Source organism: Heptranchias perlo, chromosome 19 (assembly GCF_035084215.1).
Source record: "Heptranchias perlo isolate sHepPer1 chromosome 19, sHepPer1.hap1, whole genome shotgun sequence".
Lineage (NCBI taxonomy): Eukaryota > Metazoa > Chordata > Chondrichthyes > Hexanchiformes > Hexanchidae > Heptranchias > Heptranchias perlo.
The window spans coordinates 4179543-4202019 of NC_090343.1; the positions used below are offsets into that span (position 1 = coordinate 4179543).

The window sequence follows — 22477 nt, forward strand, 5'->3', positions numbered from 1 at the left end:
AAAGGAGACTTTGAACTAAAGCAAAAGCGAAAGAGAAAGAAGTTAGCTTTGTATTTCGCTTCCTGCTTCTTTACACCGAGACTCCTCCTCTCGCTTCCTTGGCTGCTAAGTTTCCATTATTCCAATTTCCTCTCCCCACCCCTGAAAGCAGCATCCCGATCAGCCTGTGTGTGTGTGTGGTTTTTTTGCCCTGCTGCTCATCCGCAAACTGGTCGCGATGTTGGAAGAGGCGGGATACGATTCGACTTGGGCGGAGAGCGAGGGAGAAGCGGAACCGCCAGCAGAATCCCCCAAACCCATGGACAAGAGGCGATCGCAGCGGTGGAGTGCGGTAAGAGGACCGGGGGGGGACACAGAAAGAGAGCAGGTTTCTGTCGGAATTGGTTGCACTCAAAGCCTGACTGACAGCTGCCTGCACTTTTGGCCAAAAACAGGCACACCCAGGGCGAAATTCAGACTCTTCTTTTTTTTTTCTTTGAGTTTGACCAGGAATGCCTTGGTACCACGATATTGGTGCAAATGCAAAAACACCGACTCTCGCCAAATGATCTCTTTTAAGTTTAGTAACTAAATCCTTCGAGGCCTTGTCTTGTGTCTTTGGCTGCAGTTTGAGGATTTCAGGCAGTAGGAGCCATTGCTGTTGATTCCTGCCCAGCTGAATCTCATTCCTTGCACCCAGGAGAGGGAGCTCCCCGCCTGTTCCACTGCAACACATGTGTCTTAAAATCGAAGGAGCGGAATTCCCTGTGTGTTTGTGCCGGGACGCGGCTTAAAAGATCGCAGAGTTTTTTTTGGGGGGTGTGCAAACGAGTTGTTCTGATCTGGAATGCGCTGCCTGAAAGGGCGGTGGAAGCAGATTCAATAATAACTTTCAAAAGGGAATTGGATAAATACTTGTGAAAATTTTTTTACAGGGCTATAGGGAAAGAGCAGGGGGGAGTGGGACTAGTTGGTTAGCTCTTTCAAAGAGCCAGCACAGGCACGATGGGCCGAATGGCCTGCTCCTGTGCTGTACCATACCATTTATAGTATGATAAGTGAGTTACGTTCATAAGTATAATACGCCCAAATCTCCTCTATTGTCTTATTGACCTCTGCTGAAACGCATCTTCTCCCAGAATACTGCCCCACCCAAGTTACAGAGCCTCACACGAGATCTCTGCGCTCCTCCAATTCTGGCCTCTTGCGCATCCCCGATTTTCATCACTCCACCGTTGGCGGCCGTGCCTTCAGCTGCCTGGGTCCTAAGCTCTGGAATTCCCTCCCTGAACCTCGTTACCTCTCTCTCTCTCTCTCTCTCTCCTCCTTTTAAGACGCTCCTGAAAAACCAACCTCTTTGACCAAGCTTTTGGTCACCTGTAGAATTTCTCCTCAACTGTCTTATTGATCCCTCTGCCAGAATGCATCTCCGCCAGAATAATGCCCCTCCCCACCAAGTTACAGAGCCTCACGGGCGACTTTCCTGCAATTGCACTTGCTCGGAGACTCTCTTCAAATTGTGACCAGATTTTTCAGGCGCAGCAAATTCATTTTCTGGTGTTTGTTTGAAAAACGTCTGAGCGTTTTTATTTTATTTGATCCTCGCTGAGGCCTGCTCTGGATTTTTTCAGTTCCTTTAAATGGATTTTTATGGCATCAGTATAAGTCACATCATTTAAAAGCTGCTTCCGCCCCCCCCCACCTCCCCGCTCCCCGATTGCTGGTTCTTAAGTATGTTGTGCCGACCTCCAGCGATCGCTCCTGTCTGACCTCGGAAGCTGTGCAGAGTTAGGCTTGGCTGGGAGACCGCACCGGAATACCAGGTGCTGTAGGGGTTTCCTTCTGCAACCGGTGGGCACCGCAGGGTATAGAGTGTCTTATTGATAGTCACAACAACATTGTCATCTAATTGTCATTTGTGTGCTTTTGCGGTATTAAGATTGGTTATTATTGTTTGAACTTGTAGTTGGAGCTAAAATACAGGCACTGTTAGAGCCGGGGGGACTTAAACAGTGGAAAACTGGGGGAGAAATCTTTGACCAAGCTTTTGGTCACCTGTAGAATATCTCCTTATATGGCTCGGTATCACATTTTGTTTGATTATCGCTCCTGTGAAGCGCCTTGGGCTGTTTTACTGCGTTAAAGGCGCTATATAAATGCAAGCTGTTGTTATTTATTTATTATATAGGTGGTGCCCGAGGGCACTTGTCATAATTTGTTATGTCTCTGCCAGGGGACACCAGGGCACCTCTGTGTCACCCCTACAGATTGAGCCAACAAAAAGGCCTAAACACGTTTGCCTGTTGTACATGAATGATGGTTAAATAGTTGAACCTTTAAATTTCATACTTAAAGAAGGAATATAAGGTGTGAATTCAGTGCTTTCCTTGGGCCCCGATTCTTTCTGCTGATTTCCTCCCATTTTACATTTGGGCATATTCAGCCCCTCGGGCCTGTCGCACGGGGGCAGGAGGAGGCCGTTCAGCCCCTCGGGCCTGTCGCACGGGGGCAGGAGGAGGCCGTTCAGCCCCTCGGGCCTGTCGCACGGGGGCAGGAGGAGGCCGTTCAGCCCCTCGGGCCTGTCGCACGGGGGCAGGAGGAGGCCGTTCAGCCCCTCGGGCCTGTCGCACGGGGGCAGGAGGAGGCCGTTCAGCCCCTCGGGCCTGTCGCACGGGGGCAGGAGGAGGCCGTTCAGCCCCTCGGGCCTGTCGCACGGGGGCAGGAGGAGGCCGTTCAGCCCCTCGGGCCTGTCGCACGGGGGCAGGAGGAGGCCGTTCAGCCCCTCGGGCCTGTCGCACGGGGGCAGGAGGAGGCCGTTCAGCCCCTCGGGCCTGTCGCACGGGGGCAGGAGGAGGCCGTTCAGCCCCTCGGGCCTGTCGCACGGGGGCAGGAGGAGGCCGTTCAGCCCCTCGGGCCTGTCGCACGGGGGCAGGAGGAGGCCGTTCAGCCCCTCGGGCCTGTCGCACGGGGGCAGGAGGAGGCCGTTCAGCCCCTCGGGCTTGTTACGTAAGGCAAGCATTGCTCGGCATTTACATTGTATCCAATTGCCCACCATTTCTCGCGTTGTAGCCACTGCGTACAAACTGCCCTGATAGCTCCGCTGATGAGTGCACTGCCCGATCTATACAGAGCCTTACAGGAAGCCCTTGTGCTGCTTATATTCTGCAATGGGTACTGAGCTACTCGGTGTCAGCCGGGATGGTGGCAGGAGCATTGCAGTTGGTCTTGGTGCCCCTCACTTAGGGAAGGCCAAAATGAGCCAGTTGCTATTCCAGTGAGTTTTGCTGGAAAATACACACACACGGGGATACGATTTGACTCCTGGGCAAATAGTCTGCAGGCATTCGCTGGTCAGGCTTCCACATGAAGAATGGCCACTCGATTTGAGGCACCAGAGGGAAATTGGCACTTGTTGAACTGTCTCGGTCAGAGTCAGCACCGTCAAAGAAAAAGAAAGAAAGATGGAACTTGCATTTATACAGAGCCTTTCACAACCTCAGGACGTCCCAAAGCGCTTTACAGCCAATGAAGTACTTTTTGAAGTGTAGTCGCTGTTGTAATGTAGGAACCGCGGCAGCCAATTTGCGCACAGCAAGATCCCACAAACAGCAACGTGATAATGACCAGATAATCTGTTTCTTTGTGATGTTGGTTGAGGGATAAATATTGGCCCAGGACACCGGGGAGAACTCCCTTGCTCTCTGAAACAGTGCCATGGAATCTTTTACATCCACCCGAGAGGGTAGATGGGGCCCTCACTTTAACATCTCATCCTAAAGACGACACCTCTGACAGTGCAGCACTCCCCCAGTGTTGGCATTGGGAGTGTCAGCCTAGATTTTTGTGCTCGAGTCTCGAGAGTGGGGCTTGAACCCACAACCTTCTGACTCGGAGGCGAGTGCTGCCCACTGAGTTACAGTTCAGGAGTGGAGTGGGGAATACCGAATAGAAGAGAATAGGAATAAAGTACCCTGTAGTAATGTTTTTTTTTTAGTCAAACCTGCTTCAAAACAATGGAGGTGAATTTCCTTGGGGTTTAACCAAGTTTCCATCGAAGTTACGATGGTGGAGCAGGAGAAGCCTTGAGGAAATTCACCCTGATTTCCAGGAGCGTCCTAGGCATCGCGAGCTGTGTTGTATTTGATTTTTCCCTAGATATTTATTTAAGTACATGTTTGACAATCAACATTTTTTTTAAAAGAAAGTATAAAGTTTCTATTGCATCCACCATTTGTCCAACTTAGTCCCACAGCAGGAAGTGGTGTAAGGGAACTTCCTGGAGACAGCTCTGAAGAAGCCCAAATGTCATTGTGCTGTTACTTGTCTTTGCTGCTTGCACTTCCTCGCAGCGGTTTTCTCCGTGTGAACATGGACGAAACACGGACAAAAATCTTTGGCACTAAACTTGTACTTCTGTTCAATGCTAATGGGTGAGAAGGCTCCCCTCTTACCGTCTCTCCATTTACTGTCCCTCAGATTTATTTTCTTCAGTGGCTGTGGGCTCTAATCCTCTCCATTTTTTCGAATCGGACCCAGGTGAGATTTTTTTTCTTTCACCGTCTCTGAACGACAAACTCCATACTTGAAAGCAGCCATTTAAAGTGCACAACACTTGGTCGCTCTCTGCAACTGTGGATATCAAGTATGAGTTGAATAAAGAAAGACTTGCATTTATATAGCGCCTTTCACAACCTCAGGATGTTCCATAGTGCTTCAATCAATTTAGTACCTTTTTCAAGTATAGTCACTGTTGTAATTTAGAAAATGCAGCAGCCAATTTGCACACAGCAAGCTCCCACAAACAGCAATGAGATAATGACCAGATCATCTATTTTAACGATGTTGGTTGAGGGATAAATCTTGACCAGGACACCGGGGAGAACTCTCCTGCTCTTTGAAATAGTGGCCGTGGGATTTTTTTTTTTACCTCCACCTGAGAGGGCAGACGGGGCCTCGGTTTAACGTCTCATCCGAAAGACAGTGCAGCACTCCCTCAGTATTGCACTGGAATGTCTGCCTAGATTTTGTGTTCAAGTCTCTGGAGTGGGACTTGAACCCACGACCTTCTGACTCAGAGGCGAGAGTGCTACCCACTGAGCCATAAGAGATAGGAGCAGGAGTAGGCCATTCGGCCCCTCGAGCCTGCTCCGCCATTTAATGAGATCGTGGCTGATCTGATTTTTACCTCAACTCCACTTTCCTGCCCTTTCCCCGTATCCTTTGACTCCCTTGTTGATCAAAAATTTGTCTAACTCAGCCTTGAATGTATTCAATGACTCAGCCTCCACAGCTTTTTGGGGAAAAGAATTCCAAAGATTCATGACCCTCTGGGAGAAGAAATTCTTCCTCATTTCCATCTTAAACGGGCGACCTCTTATTCTGAGACCATGCCCCCTAGTTTTAGATTCCCCCATGAGGGGTAACATCCTCTCAGCATCTACCCTATCGAGTCCCCTCAGAATCTTGTATGTTTCAATAAGCCACAGCTGACACCTGAATAGAATCACTTGACGGGCCTCGCTGTCTAGGCTCAGCTAGTTGAACGAGGTACCAGAGATCTGCTAGTGCCATGTAATCTAACCCAACAAGAGTTGGCACCTTCAGGAGAGACGGGGGGAGGGGCAGACCAATGATTCAGTGTTGCTCCAACATGTCACTGCTTCACCTGTATTGGGCATGACCCTAGTGTCTCCCTCGATTCCTGCTTGAGGCAAAGAGAGAGATGGAGGCAGCGCATTATAATAATGTGGAAAAGAGTTCTCTCAGGTAACCAATGGCATGTAGGTAATACAAGGTGACATAGAACGAGAGATAATGGCTCTGCCCTGATCTGCCAATGACCATTCTGCAGACCACTGCCAATTTACTTAAAGGTGGTTTGATGTTGGTCCTTAGTTTAGAAGAAAATTCACAGAAGCACTGGTAACGGTACATTAATTATTAAATCTATCCGCATTCGAGAGTTTTCAAGTTCACCTCTGTTTTATTCTTCTAGTTATAGTAACACAGGTTTATTAATTTCAGAAAGATCTCTGGCAAGATTATTGGATTTCAAATATTTGTTTTCAAATCTCATGCTTTCACTCAGTGAATTTTTGAATGAATCCAGATGAGGGATTTCTGTGCTAAGGAGTGGAACATTTATTCTGCATCATGTCAGTATCAAACACTCCCAGGGCAGGTACAGCACGGGTTAGATACAGAGTAAAGCTCCCTCTACACTGTCCCATCAAACACTCCCAGGGCAGGTACAGCACGGGTTAGATACAGAGTAAAGCTCCCTCTACACTGTCCCATCAAACACTCCCAGGGCAGGTACAGCACGGGTTAGATACAGAGTAAAGCTCCCTCTACACTGTCCCATCAAACACTCCCAGGGCAGGTACAGCACGGGTTAGATACAGAGTAAAGCTCCCTCTACACTGTCCCATCAAACACTCCCAGGGCAGGTACAGCACGGGTTAGATACAGAGTAAAGCTCCCTCTACACTGTCCCATCAAACACTCCCAGGGCAGGTACAGCACGGGTTAGATACAGAGTAAAGCTCCCTCTAAACTGTCCCATCAAACACTCCCAGGGCAGGTATAGGTTCGATGTGGCTAATTACATTTTTAATCTCTGGGTGGAGAGCGGCGGGGGCGGGGGGGGGGCGTCTGGGTGGAGAGCGGGGGGGGCGTCTGGGTGGAGAGCTGGGGTGGGGGTCTGGGTGGAGAGCGGGGGGGGGGGGGTCTGGGTGGGGGTCTGGGTGGAGAGCGGGGGGGGGGTCTGGGTGGAGAGCTGGGGTGGGGGTCTGGGTGGAGAGCGGGGGGGGGGGGGGTCTGGGTGGAGAGCTGGGGGGGGTCTGGGTGGAAAGCGGGGGGGGGGCCTGGGTGGAGAGCGGGGGGTGGGTCTGGGTGGAGAGCGGGGGTGGGACTGATGAGTCTTGTTGTAAGCATCAACGTTCTCAGCAATCACTGATGAAGCCCAAGTACCGCTCACAACTGCTGCACTAAGATGTGCCGCATCTGATAAACTCACGGCAGAATTCCAAACTTTGGTGAAAGAGAAATACTGGAAAGTTTTGCACTGAATGGTGGGAGATGTTCATTAAGTAGATGTACAGTGAGGTACGTTTACCCGTATGTGGCTAAAACATTGTCTTCGTAGCTTCACCTGAGGCTACTGAGGGATTTCCGTTGGACGACGCTGGACTGAAAGGTGTGTGCATTATTTTTCAGGAGGACCATCAGGAGACTTTGCAAAGACCTACTGAGAAGAGGAAATATTATCAGGTGCGTCTGTGTGCACGTGTGTCTGTGTTAGATATTTGGGTTTCAAGGAAACAGAAAAATATAAAAGGGAAGAGAAATTTAGATGCAGAAAATTTTATTCAGGGTACTTCCTTGATGCCTAGTTTCAAAATGAAGGTCGCCTGTCCCTTGGCTGCTGTTAAACCCCAGAACTCCTATCACTAAACCTCCTACCTCAGCATCAAAAGCGTGGCCTCGATTGTAAATATTGAATGTTTGTTTTTCAGAGTGAGCCATATCGATGGCGTAACAGGAGAGCAGCAAAGGACCTTCAGCGATATCGGCATGGTTACCCTGTGAGTCGTGTGTGCGAGAGCTACAGCAGCAGAGAATTGTATCAGGGAGTTTCTCTTATCGATTGTATATGCACCTCGTGGTGTAATGTTAAACATCTCTGAGTCAGAGATTTATGGGTTCAAGGGGCAGTGGCAGCACGGATATGAAATTGGCTCAGTGACAGGAAACAGAGAGCAGTGGTGAACGGTTGTTTTTCGGACTGGAGGGAGGTGTACAGTGGTGTTCCCCAGGGGTCAGTGCTGGGACCACTGCTTTTCTTGATATATATTAATGACTTGGGCTTGGGTGTACAGGGCACAATTTCAAAATTTGCAGATGACACAAAACTTGGAAGTGTAGTAAACAGTGAGGAGGATAGTGATAGACTTCAAGAGGACATAGACAGGCTGTTGGAATGGGCGGACACATGGCAGATGAAATTTAACAGAGAAGTGCATAGTGATACATTTTGGCAGGAAGAACAAGGAGAGGCAATATAAACTAAATGGTACAATTCTAAAGGGGTACAGGAACAGAGATATCTGGGGGTTTATGTGCACAAATCATTGAAGGTAGCAGGACAGGTTGAGAAAGCGGTTAAAAAAGCATATGGGATCCTGGGCTTTATAAATAGAGACATAGAGTACAAAAGCAAGGAAGTTATGTTGAACCTTTATAAAACACTGGTTCAACCACAACTGGATATTGTGTCCAATTCTGGGCACCGCACTTTAGGAAGGATGTGAAGACCTTAGAGAGGGTGCAGAAAAGATTTACCAGAAATGTTCCAGGGATGAGGGACTTCAGTTACGTGGATAGAGTGGAGAAGCTGGGATTTTTCTGTTTAGAGCGGAGACGGTTGTGAGGAGATTTGATAGAAGTGTTCAAAATCATGAAGGGTTTAGATACAGTAAATAAAGAGAAACTGTTCCCATTGGTGGAAGGGTCGAGAACCAGAGGACACGGATTTAAGGTGATTGGCAAAAGAACCAAAGGCCTCGAGGAAAAACCTTTTTACGCATTGAGTGGTTATCATGTGGAATGTGCTGCCTGAAAGGGCGGTGGAGGCAGATTCAATCGTGGCTTTCAAAAAGGAATTGGATAAATACTTGAAGGGAAAAAATTTGCAGGGCTACGGGGAAAGAGCAGGGGAATGGGACCAACTGGAATGTTCTTACAAAGAGCTGACACGGGCCGAATGGCCTCCTTCTGTGCTGTAACCATTCTGTGATTCTAAGTTTGAGCTGATTAGCTTGGCCGACTCTCCAGTGCATTGTTGAGGGAGTGCTGCGCTGTCTGAGACTCCGTCCTACACACGCGACAGGCCAAAGGCTTAGTCTGATGCTTCAAGTAGATGTTAAAGATCCCATAGTGCTCTTCAAAAGAAGAGATGGTTTCTCTGTACTTCAAAGTAATTCATTGTGGGTAAAATACCTTGAGACCTTTCTGAAGAAAAAGAGAAAAAAAAATAAGACTTACAAAAAAACAGTTCATCATTCATTTCCATACATCAGCAGGGCAGCAGTGTGAGCTCTGCAATTGGTTGGAGAGAAGAAAATTATCCAGGGTAGAGTTCCTGTTCCCATCGCCATCCAATGACTTCTCTTGTATGTGGACATCAGCTGAGGTCAGGATTGGGCTTGGCTGTGATTACAACCATGGTCGAACAGCCCACTGACACTCACTGTCTACACTCAGGCAAAGACAATGTCTTCCTGGATGATCAATGAAAGGTCGCCCTGCACTGATAAAGAAAGAACTTGCATTTATATAGCACCCTTCAAGACCTCAGGACGTCCCAAAGTGCTTCTCAGTTGATGAAGTACTTTTGAAGTATAGTCACTGTTGTAATACAGGAAATGTGGCAGCCAATATGCGCACAGCAAGATCCCACAAACAGCAATTAAATAAATGCTTTGGTTGAGGGATAAATGTTGACCAGGATACCAGGGAGCACTTCCTTGCTCTACTTTGAATAGTGCCGAGGGATCTTTTACGTCCACCTGGGAGGGTAGACAGGGCCTTGATTTAACATCTCATCCAAAAGACGGCACCTCCGACAGTGCAGCACTCCAGTGGGAGTGTCAGCCTAGATTTTGTGCTCGAGTCTCTGGAGTGTGGCTTGAACCCATGACCTTGTGACTCCGAGACGAGAGTGCGATCCACTGAGCCATGGTTGTCCGCTTTTGGAACAAGCCCTCAGCCGAGTGTTAATCCCTTCCGGAGAGGAGAAGGGGGGGGAGGGAAGGAGAAGGGGGGGAGGGAAGAAGAGGAAAAACATTTCCATTTATTTAGAAAAAGTAGGTTAAAAACATCCTGGATTGGTCTGGTCCCTTGGGTAGTTGAGCACTTGACTCCTAACCAGAAATGGCAAGACTTAGGGGTACAATTTTAACCTAACCCGCCCATCGGGAAACTGACGGGATTGGGTGCAACGCTGGTTTTACACTCTGCCTGATTTTACTCTCCATTGAAGTCAGTGAAGAGCAATACTGGGCCCGGTGTAAAACCACTCGATCCCATGGGTTTCCTGCCCGGTGAGTTAGGTTAAAATTACCCCCTAAATTAGTCCCAGAGCTCTCTGTCCCTTCTCAAGCCTGCCCCTGGTTTGATGAGTTTCTTCTCTTCTTTAGCTCCTTTGTGTTTAGCTACTGTCACTCTAAGGGCAGGTGTTTGGGTTTTGGGAGTTGCTCCCATTTCTGGGAGGGTTGTAAAAATAAGTTGTCCTTTTGGCAACTTGTCCAGTATGAATGACCTTTCCTCCGAGGCAGTCCCTGCAATGGTGTAGGCCCAAATGGTGGAGCACTGGCGTAGTCCTGGCAGATTCCATAGCTCGATATCTGAAACCTCGTGGGTGCAAGAGGGTGTGTCGTGTTGAACAACCCGAAGGAGAAGGAGAGAGGGAACATCAGAAGCAGAACCAAACTAGGAGATGGTTTTGGCAGAGTGGGAAAAGCCATTCCCAGTCACCAAATATCCATTTATATGTGGGAAATCTGAAAATGAAAATTGAGATTCAAAGCTCTGTGCCAACCAATGGCCATCTTTCCCAATCCATTTTTCAGTTCTTAGTGATGATTTTTAAGGCCTTTTCTGCAATTTCAAACTCCCATTATCACCCCCACCCCCCAACCCACATTTTCTGGGCCAGTGCAGACAAACCCCCAAAATTAAGCGGGGTACCTCTGTTACTCTCTTTTGTTTTTCTGTTTTACAGTAGTGTAGTGGTTATGTTACTGGGCTAGTAATCCAGAGTGCTAGACGAATAACCCAGAGATCACGAGTTCAAATCCCACTATGGCAGTTTGAGAATTTGAAATAAAAGGTTAGTACCAGTAAAAGTCACCGTGAAGCTGTCGGATTTTTGTAAAATCCCAACTGGTTCACTAATGTCCCTTTAGGGAAGGAAACCTGCCGACTTTACCCGGTCTGGGCTTATACGTGACTCCAGTCCCGGTGATTGACTCTTAACTGACCTCTGAAGTGACCTAGGAAGCCACCTAGTTGTATCAAGAAGGCCCACCACCACTTTCAGGGCAACTAGGGATGGGCAATAAATGCCGGCCTTACCAACGACACCCACATCCCTATGATTGTGATGTTTGCGGTGTGTTTAACATGGAACTACTAGACTAAAGGTCAAAGGAATGGAACCTCTCAAGAAAATGCACCTTAAAGGGCATTTCTAGAACTGATCTAGCTTTTGTTGCTTTCTGTGACGTGTAGCAAGATGGTTTAGTGACTTTTCCCTGAAATTCAATGGAGTGAATGGTTCCAACCAGGTTGATTTCAGGATGCCATCCCCTGGTCTCTATTGAGACATCACTCTTGTCTCTGAGTCAGCAGGTTGTGGGTTCGAGCCCCACTCCAGGACTAGAGCAGATATCCTGGTTGACATCTCCGTGCAGTGCTGAGGGTGCAGTGCTGAGGGTGCAGTGCTGAGGGTGCAGTGCTGAGGGTGCAGTGCTGAGGGTGCAGTGCTGAGGGTGCAGTGCTGAGGGTGCAGTGCTGAGGGTGCAGTGCTGAGGGTGCAGTGCTGAGGGTGCAGTGCTGAGGGTGCAGTGCTGAGGGTGCAGTGCTGAGGGTGCAGTGCTGAGGGTGCAGTGCTGAGGGTGCAGTGCTGAGGGTGCAGTGCTGAGGGTGCAGTGCTGAGGGTGCAGTGCTGAGGGTGCAGTGCTGAGGGTGCAGTGCTGAGGGTGCAGTGCTGAGGGTGCAGTGCTGAGGGTGCAGTGCTGAGGGTGCAGTGCTGAGGGTGCAGTGCTGAGGGTGCAGTGCTGAGGGTGCAGTGCTGAGGGTGCAGTGCTGAGGGTGCAGTGCTGAGGGTGCAGTGCTGAGGGTGCAGTGCTGAGGGTGCAGTGCTGAGGGTGCAGTGCTGAGGGTGCAGTGCTGAGGGTGCACTACATGGTCAGAGATGCAGTCCCATCTGCCTACTCTGATAGTTCAGATGGATGTTAAAGTCCTTTACACATGTATTTACTAAAACAAAACTAATTTAAAAGCTGGTTCTCTTTTGCAAAAATTTTAAATGTTTTTACATAGAATGTACAGCACAGAAACAGGCCATTCGGCCCATCTAGTCTATGCCGGTGTTTATGCTCCACACGAGCCTCCTCCCTCTTTACTTCATCTAACGCTATCAGAAACCCTTCTATTCCTTTCTCCCTCATGTGTTTATCTAGCTTCCCCTTAAATGCATCTATGCTATTTGCCTCAGCTACTCCTTGTGGTAGTGAGTTCCACATTCTAACCATGGGTAAAGAGTTTTTCCTGCATTCCCTACTGGAATTAAATGCCATCAGTTTTCCCATATTGATCCTGCTTTTGTTCCCAACAGGATCTAGATGATAAAGTAAAGGATAATAGCAACATCAACTTTAAATTCTACATGAACAAAATGCCCTCTCAGCCAGATGGTAAGTGCTTGCCAGCTAAATTTTTGTTTTTAAAAATATAACTCTCGGGATGTGGGCGTCACTGGCGAGGCCGGCATTTATTGCCATCCCTAATTGCTCTTGAGAAGGTGGTGGTGAGCCGCCTTCTTGAACCGCTGCAGTCCGTGTGGTGAAGGTTCTCCCACAGTGCTGTTAGGAAGGGAGTTCCAGGATTTTGACCCAGCGACGATGAAGGAACCTCACAGTATATGTCCAGTGCGGCCTCTGACCAGAGTAAATGGGTCAGCTCCCCCGAACCTACCCGTGCAAATTCAAGTGCGAAGCCTTGACCTCATCAGTCCACAGGATGAAGCAGGCTGTGGCTTCAATCAGTCGTTGTAATTTTGGGGGTTTTTTTTACCAGTGGATCTAAACCTGGCTGAGAGGACAAGTTATCCAGGCACTTCCTGCTGGGTTAAGTTGTTACAAAGCACACTGTGTGCACTTGACTTCAAGGACGTTTAATTAGAGGGAGAAGCTGAGAAGAGGAGAGCGACGGTGGCCACCTGGTAGGGGGGAAAGAAACAGCAACATGAAGATGTCAAGATACACGTAAGCGAGAGCATATCCCGGGAGTTATCGCAAGCAACAACGTGGAAAATCAGAGTAAAGCTTCCCCTATGCTTCTCCAACAAGGTGTCTCAGTTCCAACTTAAGAAAAATACACATTACTACCTCCAGATAAACTTTTTTCCAATTTCCACACCAGCCTCCTATAGAAAAGAAAGAAAGACTTGCATCTATATATTATGTTTTCACAACCTCAGGACGTCCCAAAGCACTTTACAGCCAATGAAGTACTTTTGAAGTGTCGTTACTGTTGTAATGTAGTAAACACGGCAGCCAATTCGTGCACAGCAAGCTCCCACAAACAGCAATGTGATAATGACCAGATAATCTGTTTTAGTGATGTTGGTTGAGGGATAAATATTGGCCAGGACACCGGGCAGAACTCCCCTACTCTTCTTTGAAATAGTGCCATGGGATCTTCTACGTCCACCTGAGAGGGCAGACAGGGCCTTGGTTTAACGTCTCATTCAAAAGACAACACCTCCAATAGCGCAGCGCTCCCTCAGCACTGCACTGAACTACGTCAACTTAGATTTTGTGCTCAAGTCTCTAGAGTGGGCCTTGAGCACATGACCTTCTAATTCAGAGGCGAGAGTGCTACCCACTGAGCCACGGCTGACTCCTCAAAGAGGCCCTTTCCATCTCGAACCAAACTGTTGGCCATCTGTAGACTTTGAACTTTGTTCCCAGTGGATGTAAGTGGTCGAACTAATCTCGTTTAGAGCTTTGCAGCTGGGGATGTAGGAAGTTCCCAACCCATCAGCATGGGCCAAATTTTTATTTGCATCCCAGCGGTGTGCGGTGTGGAAGGGACTGCATTTCCCCACTCCCCCTCACTGCCACACCCAGTCCAACAGAGTTTGGTTCTCCGCCTGAGCCCACGTTCAACAAGTTAAACATTTCAGACACTTTGTTGCTACTTTGGTTTCTTTTTAACTCCCAAACACCAGTGGAGGATTGACTCTCTTAATTTCTTTTGTCTTCTAGAGTGGACAATAGAAGAGGCGATTACTAATTGGAAGGGGGAATATGAACTATTGGAGAGGAACCATTCATACATCCAGTGGTAATACTGTCTTTTTCTTCTCCATGTTGGGTGTGGTGTTTAATTGCAGGGATTTATTTTTTCAATTAGATGGTAAACTCCGTATTTTTAAAAATTTCTTTTTGAGGAACACGCAGTACAGTTGATGGGGCAGGTGATCTGCCTTGACACCCACAGATGCCTCTCAACCCCATATTGTGGGAAGGTTGCGCTAGGGTGGCCTGGGATGAATCTCATGACTATAGTCCGCGTCCCCCACTCCAACCAGGACTATCGGATAGCCAACGGAGCGGGCCATCGAACCTGCAGGGGACCATTGCCTCGATGTTGGGCATTGATGCTTCAATGTGTTGTGCGAGTGTGCTAATTAATTATCATGAATATTTAAATAACTACGGTCTTCACTTCTGGGTTGGAAGGCGTTTCTGTACGTTTGCCTGCACCTTCTGAAACTGTCCTCGTTTCTAACGGTTTGGGTTGCGTTTTTAGGCTGTTTCCATTGCGAGAACCTGGAATGAATTGGCATGCCAAGGAACTCACAAGACAAGAAATCAAGGTGTGTAACAAGGAGCAGAATTGTTCAATGTGTTGCTCCCCACTTGACCCTTCAAGCACTAAATATTCCTGTTAATCCAAAAGACGTGTTTGATCATAGAATCTTGCAGCACAGAAGGAGGCTACTCGGCCCATCGTGCCTGTGCCAACTCTTTGAAAGAGCAATCCAATTACTCCCACTCCCCACCCCCTCCACCCCGCCCCACTCGTTTCCCATAGTCCTGCAAATTTTTTCCCCTTCAAGTATTTATCCAGTTCCCTTTTGAAAGTTATTATTGAATCTGCTTCCACCGCCCTTTCAGGCAGCGCATTCTAGATCATAACTGGTTGCATAAAAAAATTCTCCTCATCTCCCCCCTGGTTCTTTTGTGAATCCTTTGTTTACTCTGTAACGTGCTTGCGTGTACAAAACTGAAAAGGTTACAGGTTCCTAAAGTTAGGTAGAATTTGAAGTGATGGAATCCTTTGCTGATATGTTCTCTGGAAATTTTGAATTGAGTGTAAAAATTTGTACTACGGAAATTAAAAAGCAGATGTTTCTCAGTGAGAAGGAAGGTAATGTTAGTGTGAGGCTTACCTCGAGCTGCTCTGCATCTCCAGAGTAACTGCATGTGGATCATGACCGTACACACTCAAACTCTTGCCAATGTTTCTTAGCTTCCCAAGACAATGAGTGGAGTCACGTTGCTTTGTTGTGGTGTCCTATGTTACGATGGACCAAATTGGGTTTCCATCAGCATTTCCCATCTTTGTCACACTGTCCAGAGTGAGGTACCAAGCAGAGTGGCAGAATGTCGCCAAATCAGTGTAGAGTAACGTTGTCTGTCGGAGATTATGGCATTTTTTAAAAAAATTATTGTGAAACCAAGCTGAAAGACCAAGGCCTCTATTGCAAGAGCCCACCAAGGTTGAAAATAACAGCAGAGATGGTATAAATCAATGAGTAGATGACAACCTTTTGGTTTTGAAACTCTATCAATTGTAAGAGGAAGGGAGGACCGAGGGAGGTGAGGGGTTTCACAATTTTGAGTTTCTAAAGGAATGAGGTAGGTGACACTGCTGTGAATTTTGATTTCAAGAGCAGTGAGGATGAACCGAGGAGGAGGTACAAGGAGGCATATTTGGAACAAAAAATTAAAATTCACTGGCCATGGTAGATTGGATGGATATAGGATCTGAACAGAATTCTTTTTGTAAAGAAGCCATTCTCTCTGGCTTAAAAGTTTTCAGCTTTCTCAATTTCGAAGACCTCTTGTTTCATGGGGTCAAATTTGAGGCAGGTTTTTAAAATGGTGTGTTTTTTTTACATGTTTTGCCTTTCATGACCTCAGGATATCCCAAAGTGCTTTACAGTCAATTAAGGTACTTTTTGAAGTGTCTCTGTTCTAATGTAGGAAAATGCAGCAGCCAATTTGTGCACAGCAAGATCCCACAAACGGCAATGCGATAATGACCAGATAATCTGTTTTTAGTGATAAATATTGGCCAGGACACACGGGAGAACCCCCCTGCTCTTCTTCGAAATAGTGCCATGGGATCTCTTGCATCCACCTGAGAAGGTAGACGAGACCTCAGTTTAACGTCTCATCCGAAGGACGGCACCTCCGACAGTGCAGCACTCCCTCAGTACTGCACTGGAGTATCCGCCTGGATTATGGGCTCAAGTGTCTGGAGTGGGACTTGAACCCACGACCTTCTGCCTCAGAGGCGAGAGTGCTACCCGCTGAGCCACGGCCGACATCTAAGATGTTTCATTCTCCCCTTCAGGGAATTGAACCCTGGTCAGTTTTAACATCCCTACCAGCACCCTGGATGAGATTGCTAACTCTGCACCGATATTACTGGTTTGTTTGGCTCATTTCTACAGTGGGCCATGCATTTACCCACTGAGCCATTGGTCATTGCCTAGAGTTATGATGATGGCCATTTACAGCCAATGAAAAGAATGTGAGGAGTTAAGACAAGGCAGATATGTTTGATGTGTCTCACCTGTTATTTCCGGTGTTGAATTAAATGCCGCAATCCTGGAATTTCTTTTATTAATTGACTACGTTTTTATGCACTTGCATTAACTATTTCACTATCTACAGTTATTCAAAGAATCTGAGATTGCGAAGAAGAGGCTCATTAAAGCATACGAGATCATGCTGGATTTTTATGGCATTCAACTGGTGAATCGGGAAACTGGAGAGGTGAGGCGTACCCATCACTGGAGACAGAGATTCAACAACCTGAACCTGTGAGTGTAATCAAAGAAAGACATGCATTTATACAGCACCTTTCACAATCCCAGCCAGTGAAGTACTTTTTGAAGTATAGTTAGTCACTGTTGTAATGTAGGAAACATTCCAACCAATTTGCACACAGCAAGATCCCACAGACAACAATGAGATAATGACCAGACAGTGGTTGAGGGATAAATATTGGGGAGAACTCCTCTGCTCTTCTTTTGGAATATTGCCATGGGATCTTTTACGTCCACCTGAGAGGGCAGACGAGGTTTGGGTTTAGCATCTCATCCAAAAGACAGTACCTCCAACAGTGCAGCATTCCCTCAGTACTGCACTGAGTGTCAGCATGGATTATTTACTCAAGTCTCTGGAGTGGGGCTCGAACCCCACAGTCTTCTGAATCTGAGCCATGGCCGACATCAAAGCTGAACTTTTTAAAAATGTCCTCTACCTTGTGCTTTGGTGGGGGGAGTTGTCCCCTCACTTCTTGGAGCACCAGTGGACTATGACACAGTGCTACTCATGGGGGAAATACTGGTGTTACAGGACTCTGCTGCTACCAGTTATTGTTGTTTTGCAGATTTTGATGCTGATTATTTTTTTTCTTTCTTTCCCATTTCAGACGCACACACAATAATCTCCGAATCACTCGGATACTGAAGTGCCTCGGAGAGATGGGCTTCGGACACTATCAGTCGCCACTGGTGAAGTTCTTCCTGACTGAAACACTGATCAATGAGCAGTTACCCAGGGTTAAAGAGAGTGTCCTGGACTACTTTATTTACACCGTCCGAAGTAAATCTGAGAGAAGGAAACTGATACTTTATGCGCAGCAGCACTATCGGCCTCTTGAGGACTTTGTCTGGGGGCCTCCCAAGGGAACAGAACACCGGTTCAGCCATATCCTCGAAGAACTGAGGAAGGAAGAGGTTCAAGAACAGGAAATGGTTAGCGAGGAAGTGTCAGATGAAGATGAAGAATTGAGTTGTGTGTCATCGGAGGCAGTCAAAAGACGAAATCAGAAACAGGGACGTCTAATGAAGAGAAAGTCTTCAGATTCAAGGGAAAAGAGTACAAACCATGCGAAGGACGCTGAGGAAAGATCTGAATATTGTAAAGAGACTAGAACTCTTGATGCAGCCACAAGTCAGGAAGATTGTAGTGGTGAAGAAAAGAGTAACGGTGATGGGAAATCTCCAGTCTCAGAAAATAAGTCTCACCAAAATGGAAATGTTAAAAAACAAACCGAATGTGATGAAGACGCTGTCGAGGAAGGCCGTAAAACTAACACCAAGGAATTGGTGCAAGGCAATGAAGTACTGAAGAACTGCGAAACCAAGCACAAGGAGAAAACTGAAGACAACCCAGAAATGTTTGAAATTCAACCAGGAGTAGTGACTAGTGAAGCTACCTATCGAAAAGAAAAGGAATCAAAGGAGAAGTTTCTGCCTTCAGGAGAACCAGAACTAGTGACCAGTGAAGAGGATAAGCCTGCAACAGTAGGAAGTAAAATTGGGGATGAAGCAACAAGAGAGCCAGATGAGATAGCTAAGCCAGAACCAGTAACCATTGAAGAGGATAAGCCTGTAACAGTAGGCAGTAAAATTGGGGATGAAGCAACAAGAGAGCCAGATGAAATAGCTAAGCCAGAACCAGTAACCATTGAAGAGGATAAGCCTGTAACAGTAGGCAGTAAAATTGGGGATGAAGCAACAAGAGAGCCAGATGAGATAGCTAAGCCAGAACTAGTGACCATTGAAGATGACGCAACAGAAGAAGATAAAATCAGGAATACAGTAATAGGGGGACGGAAGAATGTGTTAACTGAATTAGAAATTCATGAAGGACAAAATAAATCTGTTTCTGAAAGGAAGATTCAGAGTTCCACTGCAGATGAAAGTGAGTGCGTGGAAGAAATGGAAACGCAAGAAGCAAGTCTGGCATCTGCTGTGGAAGATGCTAAATGTCCTGGTGAGAAAAATGTGGAAATGGAGATAGAAGATGTTAAATGTCCTGGTGAGAAAGGCACGGGAACAGAGGAAGATGATGTGGAAATGCAAGATGCTCAGTAAACATCTAAATGTTGGTAGTGTGGCAGCACATTGGGTCACTATTTTCCTGTGCCGTAGAGTGTTAGGAGTGTGTCCTCATGTCATCAAATGCAGGGCACTAAACAAATATGCTTTGCTACTCCATAGGGTTGGGAGGGTGAATTACCTCGTGACTCCCATGGACTTTCTAATGCCAGATACTGAATGGCATTTAGAGGTTGATATATATACATGTATAGATATAATCCATGATTTTTTATATATAATTCTGATAGTAGAGTAAGTTTAAATAATAATAAATGTATTTTGTACCACATTGTAACCCCAGTTTTCCTCTCTGTTGTAATCCTAGAATTATAGAACTGACAGCCATCCGTGGCTAAGTAAAGAAATTAAGGATAGTATCCGACTAAAAACAAGGACATATAAGGTAGCCAAACTTAGTGGGAGGATAGAAGATTGGGAAGTCTTCAAAAGACAGCAAAAAGTAACTAAAGGATTGATTAAGAAAGGGAAGATAGATTATGAAAATAAATTAGCAAAAAATATAAAAACAGAGAGCAAGAGTTTCTATAGTTATATAAAAAGAAAAAGGGTGGCTAAGGCAAACGTAGGTCCTTTAGAGGATGAGACCGGGAAATTAATGGTGGGAAACATGGAGATGGCAAAAATGCTGAATAAATATTTTGTTTCAGTCTTTACGGTAGAGGACACTAAGAATATCCCAACACTGGACAAACAGGGGCCCGCTGGGGGGGAGGAGCTAAATACGATTAAAATCACTAAGGAATTGGTACTCAGTAAAATAATGGGACTCAAGGCGGATAAATCCCCTGGACCTGATGGCTTACATCCCAGGGTCTTGAGGGAAATGGCAGTAGGGATTGTGGATGCTTTGGTAATAATTTTCCAAAATTCTCTGGACTCAGCAAAGGTCCCGGCAGATTGGAAAACTGCTAATGTAACACCCTTATTTAAAAAGGGTAGTAGGCAGAAGGCTGGAAATTATAGACCAGTTAGCCTAACATCTGTGGTGGGTAAAATTTTGGAGTCTATTATTAAGGAGACAGTAACGGAACATTTGGATAAACATAATTTAATAGGACAAAGTCAGCATGGCTTTATGAAGGGGAAGTCATGTCTGACAAATTTGCTTGAGTTCTTTGAGGACATAACGTACAGGGTGGATAAAGGGGAACCAGTGGACGTAGTGTATTTGGACTTCCAGAAGGCATTTGACAAGGTGCCACATAAAAGATTATTGCTCAAGATAAAGAATCACTGGATTGGGGGTAATATTCTGGCATGGGTGGAGGATTGGTTATCTAACAGGAAGCAGAGAGTTGGGATAAATGGTTCATTTTCGGACTGGCAACCAGTAGCCAGTGGTGTTCCTCAGGGGTCGGTGCTGGGTCCCCAACTCTTTACAATCTATATTAACGATTTGGAGGAGGGGACCGAGTGTAACATATCAAAGTTTGCAGATGATACAAAGATGGGAGGGAAAGTAGAGAGTGAGGAGGACATAAAAAACCTACAAGGGGATATAGACAGGCTGGGTGAGTGGGCGGAGATTTGGCAGATGCAATACAATATTGGAAAATGTGAGGTTATGCACTTTGGCAGGAAAAATCGGAGAGCAAGTTATTATCTTAATGGCGAGAAACTGGAAAGTACTGCAGTACAAAGGGATCTGGGGGTCCTAGTGCAAGAAAATCAAAAAGTTAGTATGCAGGTGCAGCAGGTGATCAAGAAGGCCAACGGAATGTTGGCTTTTATTGCTCGGGGGATAGAATATAAAAACAGGGAGGTATTGCTGCAGTTATATAAGGTATTGGTGAGACCGCACCTGGAATACTGCATACAGTTTTGGTGTCCATACTTAAGAAAAGACATACTTGCTCTCGAGGCAGTACAAAGAAGGTTCACTCGGTAAATCCTGGGGATGAGGGGGTGGACATATGAGGAGAGGTTGAGTAGATTGGGACTCTGCTCATTGGAGTTCAGAAGAATGAGAGGCGATCTTATTGAAACATGTAAGATTGTGAAGGGGCTTGATCGGGTGGATGCGGTAAGGATGTTCCCAAGGATGGGTGAAACTAGAACTAGGGGGCATTATCTTAGAATAAGGGGCTGCTCTTTCAAAACTGAGATGAGGAGAAACTTCTTCACTCAGAGGGTAGTAGGTCTGTGGAATTTGCTGCCCCAGGAAGCTGTGGAAGCTACATCATTAAATAAATTTAAAACAGAAATAGACAGTTTCCTAGAAGTAAAGGGAATTAGGGGTTACGGGGAGCGGGCAGGAAATTGTACATGAAACTGAGTTCGGATTGGTCAAGGCCCTGTGGGTGGCGGAGTGGGCCCAGGGGCTGATTGGTCAGGTCCTGCTCCTACTTGTGTTCTTTAGATTTGAGGTTAGGATCAGATCAGCCATGATCTTATTGAATGGCGGAGCAGGCTCGAGGGGCCGATTGGCCTACTCCTGCTCCTATTTCTTATGTTCTTATGTTCTTAAGCACTGAAGGAGGCCTTTCGGCTGTGCCGGCTGTCTGCAAGAACAATCCAGTTAGTCCCATTTCCCCGTATCCCTGCAAATATTTTCCCTTCAAGTATTTATCCAATTTCCTTTTGAAAGCCACGATTGAATCTGCTTCCACCATCCTTTCAGGCAGCGCATTCCAGATCATAACTACTCGCTCCGTTTTTAAAAAAAAAGTTTTTCCTCATGTTGCTTTTGGTTCTTTTGCCAATCACCTTAAATCTATGTCCTCTGGTTCTCGACCCTTCCCACCAATGGGAACAGTTTCTCTCTATCTACTCTGTCTAGATCCCTCATGATTTTGTACACTTCTATCAAATCTCCTCTCAACCTTCTCTCCTCTAAGGAGAAGAACCCCAGCTTTTTTTTATTCATTCATGGGATGTGGGTGTCACTGGCAAGGCCAGCATTTATTGCTCATCCCTAATTGCCCTTGAGAAGGTGGTGGTGAGCCGCCTTCTTGAACCGCTGCAGTCCGTGTGGTGAAGGTTCTCTCACAGAGCTGATAAGTGGGGAGTTCCAGGATTTTGACCTAGCGACGATGAAGGAATGGCGATATATTTCCAAGTCGGGATGGTATGTGACTTGGAGGGGAACGTGCAAGTGGTGATGTTCCCATGTGCCTGCTGCCCTTGTCCTTCTAGGTAGTAGAGGTCGCGGGTTTGGGAGGTGCTGTCGAAGAAGCCTTGGCGAGTTGCTGCAGTGCATCTTGTGGATGGTACACACTGCAGCCACAGTGCGCCCGTGGTGAAGGGAGTGAATGTTTAGGGTGGTGGATGGGGTGCCAATCAAGCAGGCTGCTTTGTCCTGAATGGTGTCTAGCTTCTTGAGTGTTGTTGGAGCTGCACTCATCCAGGCAAGTGGAGAGTATTCCATCACACTCCTGACTTTTGCCTTGTAGATGGTGGAAAGGCTTTGGGGAGTCAGGAGGTGAGTCACTCGCTGCAGAATACCCAGCCTCTGACCTGCTCTTGTAGCCACAGTATTTATATGGCTGGTCCAGTTAAATT

General features: G+C 46.7%; 1 protein-coding gene across 2 annotated transcripts; it reads left to right on the forward strand.

Annotated features, from left to right (window-relative positions):
* On the forward strand, nt 1–19244 carry LOC137335090 (opioid growth factor receptor-like protein 1). Of its 2 annotated transcripts, XM_068000198.1 has the most exons (9): nt 1–331; nt 4456–4515; nt 7198–7251; nt 7497–7565; nt 12380–12458; nt 14034–14112; nt 14581–14647; nt 16737–16885; nt 17500–19244. In XM_068000198.1, exons 1-9 carry the CDS (start codon nt 218–220, stop codon nt 18947–18949), a joined length of 2121 nt encoding a protein of 706 aa, XP_067856299.1. In that variant the 5' UTR covers nt 1–217; the 3' UTR covers nt 18950–19244. The 2 variants fall into 2 exon arrangements, with proteins under 2 accessions (XP_067856299.1, XP_067856300.1); XM_068000199.1 differs by lacking the exon at nt 4456–4515 and having other exon boundaries at nt 2–331.
* Nucleotides 19245–22477: the final 3233 nt, after the last annotated feature.